General features: G+C 36.8%; 1 protein-coding gene across 1 annotated transcript in view; it reads left to right on the top strand.

Annotated features, from left to right (window-relative positions):
• SKAP2 (src kinase associated phosphoprotein 2) overlaps positions 1–8,948 on the top strand; it is a 221,691-nt gene extending 212,743 nt beyond the window's left edge. Inside the window, exons 12-13 of the mRNA XM_006832196.1 lie at positions 8,158–8,259; positions 8,661–8,948. Coding sequence (XP_006832259.1) covers positions 8,158–8,250 — 93 coding nt within the window. The 3' untranslated portion in view covers positions 8,251–8,259; positions 8,661–8,948. The remainder of the gene's footprint in view (positions 1–8,157; positions 8,260–8,660) is intronic.
• Positions 8,949–9,184: the final 236 nt, after the last annotated feature.

Raw genomic sequence — 9,184 nt, forward strand, 5'->3', positions numbered from 1 at the left:
TGACTATTAAAAACAAAAACAGTTGAATCAGTACAATTTGAAGACATGGAAAATGTACTGTTTCTCTAAAGCATGTTCCCTTTGGAAGAGTACGTTTCCTTTTGAAGAACGGGGTAGAGAACCGTCAAGTCATAAGAATCATAGTGCCTTATTGTGGATTCCAAAGTATTCTTTTTTTTTTTTTACCCTGGTATTTTGTCACACCAGGTAGTGAGAAGAGAGAAGCACGGGTGATTTATTAAGCCCCTGTAATGCCCTGTTCTAGGCACTTTATGGGCTTATATTCATCTAACTCCCAGAGTTAATTAGGGAAAGCATGTTGCCATCAAGTGGATTCTAGCTTCTGTCATCCCTCCGTTGTTGTTGTTGTTGTTGTTGTTGTTAAGTGTCTTCAAGTCCGTTCCTACTCATAGCAATCCTACGTAGGGTTTCCGAGGAGTGCTGGTGGATTTGAACTGCTGACCTTGTGGTTTGCCATCTAGTGCTGGTCCTACAGCGCCACACCAGGAGTCCATCAGGCCTCTAGAAGAGAGTAAAAGTGACACATAGGGTTTCGAAGGCTGTAACCTTTATGGAAGCCGACTCCCATGTCTTTCTCCCATGGAGCAGTTGGTGGGTTTGATTCACTGACCTTTTGGTTAACAGGTGAGTGCTTAATCACAGTGTCACCAGGGCTTCTAGTTAGGAAAAGGGTCATAAGAAGAAAAAAATAAAAAAGAACTTGAACTTCAAATACGTTTTTAAGTACCATTGGGTCAGTTCTGACTCATAATGACCCGTATAGGATTTCTAAGGAATGACTGGTGAGTTTGAACCACCGACCTTGTGGTTAGTAGTCCAGAGCTTATCCTGTAGCACCAGACCAGGACTTCAAATATAGACGAGGTTTATTCATTCAGCAAATAGTTAAAGGAACTCTGGTAACATCGTGATTACAAGTCAGGCTACTAACCTCAAGGTCAGCAGTTCAAAACTACTAGCTGTTCCGTGGGAGAAAGATGAGACTTTCTGCTCTCGTAAAGATTTACAGCTTTGGAAAAGCCTGTACAGGGTCACTATGAATCGGAACCGATTCCACGGCACACCACCCCCACCAGACCTTTCTCTGTGCTATTTATTACTTCCTGCCTCTTGAATTTACTTTTATCATTCCATCTGGAGTCTCAGCTCAGCTGTCAGGTTCTATGTAAAGCCTCCCAAACCTCTCTGTAGAGTGGGTTGCTTTTCTAACTCCTTTTACAAATTGCTTCTCTGTCACCTAACACACAACATTGTGATTATCTGCTTCCTTGTCTCTTTCTTTCCCTAGCCCCTGAACTCCTCCTCCTTGAGAGAGATACTGGGTCTTAAGTATCTTGGTATTGCCAGTCAGTGCCAGTAGTATGACAGAACAATGTGTATTTACCAAAATAAAGTTAAAAATAGGAAATAATCTTGAACTTCTCAAAGGATCTTAGGATGATGGAATTATAGCATTAATGGAAGGAAATCATATAGAATACTTTATAGATAAAGAAATTTAAGTTCGATATAATTGGTAGCTCTGGTAGCATAGTGGTTACGAATCGGGCTGCGAACCTAAAGGTCAGCGGTTCGAAACTACCAGCTGCTCCGCGGGAGAAAGATGAGGCTTTCTACTCCCGTAAGGATTTACACCCTCGGAAACCCTGTACAGGGTCGCTATGGGTCGGAACCGACTCGACGGCACACAACAACAACAACAACATAATTGGAAAACATAAGTATAAGTCCAGAGGAAAAAGGACTATCCCTATAGGAGACCTTTGAGAACAATAGAGTTTCCACAGTTGAGCTTCAAATCTAGCTACTAGCTTCGTGGCAGCCAAGCAGAAAAAGGGAGAGACAGGCAGCTAGCAATTCCTTATAATCATTAAAGAGAGACCTTGGCTTTGTCCAGCGCAGGTTACTAAAAAAATCCTCACTTGAATTTCTATAATCTGCATTTATTTTTTGGCCTCAACAACAACGTTTGACAGGTACAGCAGTGGCAAGTGATGGCCTCAACAAAGTAAATACAACAATGGATTTTACAAAATTCAATCTGTGAGGGTCCAAATGTTAATACTTACAATTATTGCCTTATAATAATTGATATGGATCTGTGTAACTGGATTATTATGGAGTCTCAATATAAACAATGGAAGGAAAAAATCGTCCCTAAAGAATTTGAAGATTGTCCACGCTTGCATACCTAATTAGCAACAGAGCTGGGTGGAATCCTGGATCTTCTGAGAAAATAACCATTCAGGATAAGAAGGATCTTCAAGTTATCCCTTGTACTCACCAGTCTCTACCCTTACAGGGGAGTCAGTGCTTACTGATACTTAAGTTCAGATTCAACTGAGCTCATTTCTTCCAAGAGCTTGGATTATTTGCCCTTAGTCCTACAGAGGATGGATGATGGAATATAAACCCTTTAGAGAAGGCATCCCATGAAGTGCATCGGAAAATAGGAGTAGGAACAATGTGCTTCAGATTGTGCAGCTAAACTTGCATGTGTGCCATATACTCAGATCAAAGATTGGTGTAGCCATTACTCAAATTCCCCAAGTATGCCAAATACCACACACAAAGCAAAAGACAGTCCTTTTGGAAATTGTAAGAAAATATTTAGGATATTCAACTGATGCATTATCCAAAAGGAAGATAGAGCATATATTTATTGAACACCTTTGACTTATCCTGTAGTATGAGGCATACCAACGATGTGTAAGACAGCTCCTTAACCTCAATAAGCTTGCACTTTTATTTTACTTGAAAGAACAAAGCTAATGTGCATAAACCCCACTAAGGAATAAGTGCCTTAAAGTGTGGAAATAGAGAGTGATCAGTAGAACTGTGCTAGGGCTGAGAAGCATCCGTGACAATTGAGTAACTTGAGTCAGGGCTTAGTCTTTGGGTAAGATGTGGGTGAGGGAGAGGAGACATTCTTTGGGGAGGGAACATCATGTTCAGAGGTCGGAATGTGTGTGTTGTGGAAAGTCGGACAATGAGGACCAGAGCCGTGAAATAAGATGTGTGAGTAGGAGGATTTGTACTTACTGCAGTGGGGTATGCTTCTTCAGCAGCCGTGTCAGTCAGCATAGACAGCTTCTGCAAAGACCGAATGAGGTGATGGAGGTCTCAAGTAGAGTGACAACCATTGGAATAGAGAGGAGTGGATTGGTCAGTACCATACACGGAGTACTGAGGCCTTTTGTAGTGAGCATACTTTGATCTTTCTAACAGTATTTACAAATCATCATTCTAAATGTTAGTTTTTGCTGCAAAGTCTTGTAGGTGGTAACTCTCAAAACTTGAATTAAATATATTTTGACCCTGGAATATAAACTAAAATTTGGCTTCAAGAGTTAAATTAGTAATATCAGCTTTCTTGCTTTGTCTCTCATGCTTTAACAATGGAGTGTACAGAGCATGTAGAAAGAACAGTGATGCTTTGAATCAGAGTGAATCAAAGTCACACCTGCACGGTAAATTATAAAGTAATGAGGTTGGTTTCCATAAGCCTCTAAGAAGCTTGGTGTCTTCACGCAGATTCATGAATGGTAGTATTCAGACATGCAGGGCCTTCAAGACTGTTAGTGCCAATCTCTTCATTTAGCAGATTAGGAAATGAAGATTGAAGCAGTTAATGTGTCGATAATAACACCATCAGGTTCCTGTTGTGCATTTTAAGAGAACCATATGGAAGAATGGATTTATGAGAAATAAGAAGATTCCAAAAGTTTCTCATTGAAGATAACAAAGAAGAGACTGGCATCATCACCTTGAAAATATTTATGAATTTTTCATAGTTACTGAGGTTTCATGCTACTTATGAACAATTTGCAAAAATTGAAAATACCACCCTGAATAGTTGAAAAACAATGGTGAAGACCCACTGATTCTTAAACTCAGTGTATTTTATGATTTGTGCATAAAATTACCTTCATTTCTCCAAAAGACTTGCATGTTTTCAAGCACAGATGTGTTTGGGTAAAGGACACATAGTCTTTTAACCTTTCTAACACCTGTTGCTTTCAAACAGTGGTAACTAACTGGGTAGTTTAAAATAAACCCTTAGTGATATTTCAAGTTTCCTTTAAGGCAACAGCCTTTTGCCATATGTTTAGCAGAAAGTGGATTAACATACTTGAGGAATGAGAATCATGGTGCTGAAAGGATTTAAGTAAATGTTGGGCCTTATTTAAGTGTAAAATAATATACCAATGGAGAAGATTTAGTTAATGAGTAAACGTGGACGACATATGTTTACTATTGTGTTGGACAGGTCTCTATTTCATTTGATCAAAACTAGTCTTTTCTTCCTGCCTTATTGCACAATTTAAAAATGATGTGGGCACTCTAATTTGCTGCTCAATAAATGTTAATGCTTTATCTACCAAACACAGCAAGTAGAAAGTATTTTAATGATATGGACTCTGAAAACACTGTAGTTAGATTACAAGCATCCAGTGCTGCCTTATGATTATTTTCTCGGATTATTGGCCAAGTTTGGCTCTCTTGCTTCTCTGACTGCCACATTACATTTGTGCCTTGAAGCCATCCATTTTGCAGATATTGAATTTCTTTTGAGTACTATTTTTACACAATAAGCATCACTAAACCTCTGAATCTTGATAGCATTACTACAGGAGGAGAAAGAAGCTTTGTGTTAGTAATTACCTAACACTGTCAGAGGCTGACTGCAGGCCTCTTTCTAGTGATAACAGAATAACCGCATAATGTAGCTTTATAGCACATGATTAATAGAAAATAATTACATGTCCTACAAAGGGATGCAATATTTCTTATAAATTGACTAGAATGGTTTCCTGTAGATTAAAGGACTCTTCATTATTTTATCAGTCCTCCTAAAGCACTGTCACTTGCTTGTGTTAGCATTTCAGTTGATGTTAAGAGCCGAATAGAGTGAAGGGTACCAGATGGCAGACCTTGTACCTGAGATCTCATGTACTTCAAAGATGACATGATGCTTCCTGACCTTTAAAAGATTTAGATGGCAAACTGGTATGGTTTTGTCACTGTATATTTTGGTTATTTGCAATATATGGTTTGAGGATTTTCTTTTTTTTTTTTTTTTTAATAAACCACCTGTGACTTTATAGAACAATACTAGAATCAGTATGTTGAACTGCAAGGCAACACTGTATCGATTGCATTATTTTCCACAGTAAGTAATACATCATTCATAATCACATTTGTTCTGGGGGATGGATGGGCAAAGAAGAAAGGCAAATTTTCGTCTTCAGAAGGAAACTGTGTATGATGTGGGATCTTCAGGCGGAAGTTTAGGATTCCGTACTCCAAGAAGCATTTTCATTCCCATTTATAGGCTGCAAATGGTTTAATTGGGATTCATGTTGCTCAGGAGGCTCGTACAGCGGACGGTAATGATGAAAGTAAAAGCTCCTGTGTTTGTTTGCAGTCTTGTTGGTGCACTTTAATGGCTACAGTGTAAATCCATAAATTTGCCTACTAGATTTTTACCTCACTGTCTTTTATCTTATCTCTTCATTCCACACAGGAGTATTATATGGAATTATTTATGGATATGAAGTAATGAACACTCTGGCTTTTAGGTTTACCCTTTTTTGTTTTAAATCTGTGATATTTAGAGTACTTTTATGAGGTGTATATTTCACATGTTTTTCAATTATTTTAAATTAATTAATTAAAGCACTTATAATGATTTTAGACTAAATTTTTAAAAATATAATGTTACTTTTAAGGGATTTATATACAGCTGAATAGCTCCACCCTGCGGCTTACTACTGTGGGCTCTGTCTAATGACTATTACCAGTCTGCCATAGTACAGAATTCTCTCAACTATGAAGTAGATCATTGGTCCTTTGTTAAAGGAAAATCTGTTTTCTTAAATTTAGATATGAGTGAAGTTTTGGAGAGCAACATTATGCCTTTAGCTGACAATGCAAATTATAACAGAAGTAGAATGTTATAGAGTAATATGGACTTCCTCGTTTATGATTTGAATCAAATCTTTGAAACCCAGATTGAGGACAGATTTCCAGAAGAAGGTTTTGGTCATATTATATCCTCTCAGAATGTTGTCTGCATCTACCATTTGGGGGTCTAGTTCTTTTACTCTTTCCAAATAATTAAAGACATTTTAGATTGGCATTGGGGTAAGGGCCTTCACATTTAGATAGAATAAATAGCTTTCCATTCTGAAGTCTTACAGTGTAGGTCTCTAGTTTCTGGGAGGTTAAGTACATTTACTATTAAGCATTGGGCTGTCATTATATTCACTGTCTTAAAAATGGAAAGGACCAGTTTTATTAGGTCCCTATAAGGATATAATAATTGTCAATCATAGCTTTCACTAAGTTGGTATTTTCTTCTGATAGCTATGTTGCACATAGATAATAGTCATCTTCATTGAGTTCTGAACATCAGAGTATTGTTGCTTACATGGTGTTATCCACTAAATTCACACTATAGGTGAACTTTTAAACTTATAATATTAAGCATTGTTGTTGTTAAGTGCCGTTGAGTTGATTCTAACCCATAACGACCCTATATAGGGTTTCCAAGGAGCAGCTGGTGAGCTTGAACCACCGACCTTGCAGTTCAAACGACTTTGCAGTCTGACTCATTAGCCCACAGCGCCACCCCAGGACTCCAAATCTTGAGCATACTACCTGACAAATCCAAGCTCACAGTGTCCCCTCATTAGAATAAGAATATTTGTCCTTTCTTTCCCTATCTCGTCACCTGGCGCTTCCAGAGAGACTAATTCTCATGGTGCCTACTGTTAGGATTTTATTCTATAATTTCTCCATTGATAGGCCGTGTATCAATACATATGTTAAAATTGCTATACTGTATTGAAGAATTATGTAATTTGTCTCTCTGATGGTCAAGAGCATGCTAATCAATACAAATGTTATGCCTCTGCTAGCATTAGCACCCTGTCCCACATATAACTCAATATGCTTATGCACATTTATCTATGACTCGGCTGTTGGAAAATCACAACCTTTGGAATTACTTTGGGGATAAATTTAAAAAATGTATCTTATGTGAAAAATTAAATTTGGGTCCTACAATGCTTTCACAGGAGTATTGCTTTTGGAAGATGATATTCTTGAAACTTGTAATTCATTTTACTTTGTTTGTATCTCACTAAACATAAATAAATTTGAGCTACAAATACATTAGTCAATCTGGCAGACACATGAGGCCGGTTATAAAGTGTTCACGTGCCTAAAGCAGTAGTGTGTCTGTCAGTGGAGGAAAAGTGAGGGGAAAGGAAACCCAGGTTTATCTCATGGCAAAGTCAGTGCAAAAGTGACTCATCTATCACTTTGTTAAAAAACAGCTGGATTAATATTTTGCCTTTCTAACTTGAGATACTGTTATTTCTTTTGATCTTCTATTGTAAGGATAAATCTATCACCACCTTTAAATTCCTTCTCCCCACACCTTTCTAAATTAAAGGACCAGCAAATGTCTTAGAAAAGAAGCTTTCTGAAAGGAGTCTTTTTGTGAATTATTTTGTAAAGCAATTTTTGTGGGTTATTAGTATTTCCTTACTCTCTAATTTATCTGCTTAAAAAAATGCACGATATTTGAGTTCTGAATGAAAGAGGAAACGTATACACTTCAAATAATTTTAGGCAATGAGTTTAATTAAGAATTAGATAATTTATTGTGAGTAAAAAAATGTTATCCTTGTTGGATTGTAAGCTTCTTGAAGGTAACTACAGTGTCCTAAGGATTCTCACTTTAACCTTGTGGCTTCTCGCTGATGCTTGTGCATACAAGGTGTCTCCTAAGCTGTGTGGGAAGAGGCGGGAAAGGGGCCTAGGCAGCCTATTACTTAAATGGTTTTATTTTCTAGGTTCTATCATAAGTGACTGTTTCTGTATGGTACACCAGGTAATAAACAGGCTTTGTCTTACTCCTTAATTTCAATCTTTGCCTAACAGCATTTTTAAAGTGTTCAGAAATAGCAACAACAACAACAACAACAAAAGATTAAAATGTTTCCATTTTCTATTCAAGCTCTTGTAACTTTATAAAAGGAATAACAATTCTAAAAGAAGTTGCATACAAACCACATTGTACTTACACCAGTCTAAAGGTTAATATTGTATATTGTTTTCAATTAGGAATACAATAGATATGGCTGGTGGGTAGGAGAAATGAAGGGAGCCATTGGCTTGGTGCCTAAAGCCTACATAATGGAGATGTATGAGATTTGAGACTTCTGGGTAAGTACATTTTAATCCAATATTCTGTAATAGCTCATATGTTCTCTTGTTCTTTGCCTTCTGAGTCTTTCTTTACCTTACAGTTTTCTGTTAACATAGAGATTGTGCCTCCGCTGCCATTTTATTGTTGTTGTTTGCTTTATCTGGTTTGATTTTAAAAAATAATTTTAGGCAATTTACTTTGGAAATGAATAGGTTATTTAGAGCAAGTTCCAGTGGTGGTAGCCAGCTGTTTTCCCCAATACTATTTTTATCGTCTTTTTGAGGAGCTGAATTGACAAAATGTTGAGTAAACATTCATCTATCCTTGGTTAAAAATGTAATTTTTTTTCTAGGCAGGAAAAACCAACATTTAGACTGAAGAAAAAAATTAAAATGCAGCTTCCCGTTTCTACCTGCAGAGAAGGAAGATTCCTGGGCTAGTCGGCAAATACTTTGGATTTAGAAGCATCCTGAAAACAGGAGTGACAGCTCATAACCTTTCTTTGTTTTGTTTTAACATTATTTGTCTTCAACTGTTATTTTATGTTATCATTTATTAGAATATTCCGCTGATGTGAAATTTAATGAAGGATATTAATGTAAATTAGATGCAAGCGGTAAAGTTAGACCTGTTGCTTTTTTGCAAAGAAAGAATGGTAGTTTTTATTTACCCATCTGATTTGTGTGAAGAATTCAGCACAGTTTTAGATATACTTCATAGTTATTACTGCTTTTAGGATGGATCCTAATTTTTCTTCCATTATTGGAAATGAACTCTTTTTTAGAATGTAATATATAATTTCATCGAAATATTAATTGAATATATCAGGCAAGGTTTTGATAGATATTATCTAAAGAATGTGGCTTTGTTCAAGCTTTATAAATGATTAATCTTTAGTGTTTATTTTTCATACAGTAGGAATATGTGCATCCTGAAAGAATT

This window comes from Chrysochloris asiatica, unplaced genomic scaffold (genome assembly GCF_000296735.1).
Source record: "Chrysochloris asiatica unplaced genomic scaffold, ChrAsi1.0 scaffold00006, whole genome shotgun sequence".
Lineage (NCBI taxonomy): Eukaryota > Metazoa > Chordata > Mammalia > Afrosoricida > Chrysochloridae > Chrysochloris > Chrysochloris asiatica.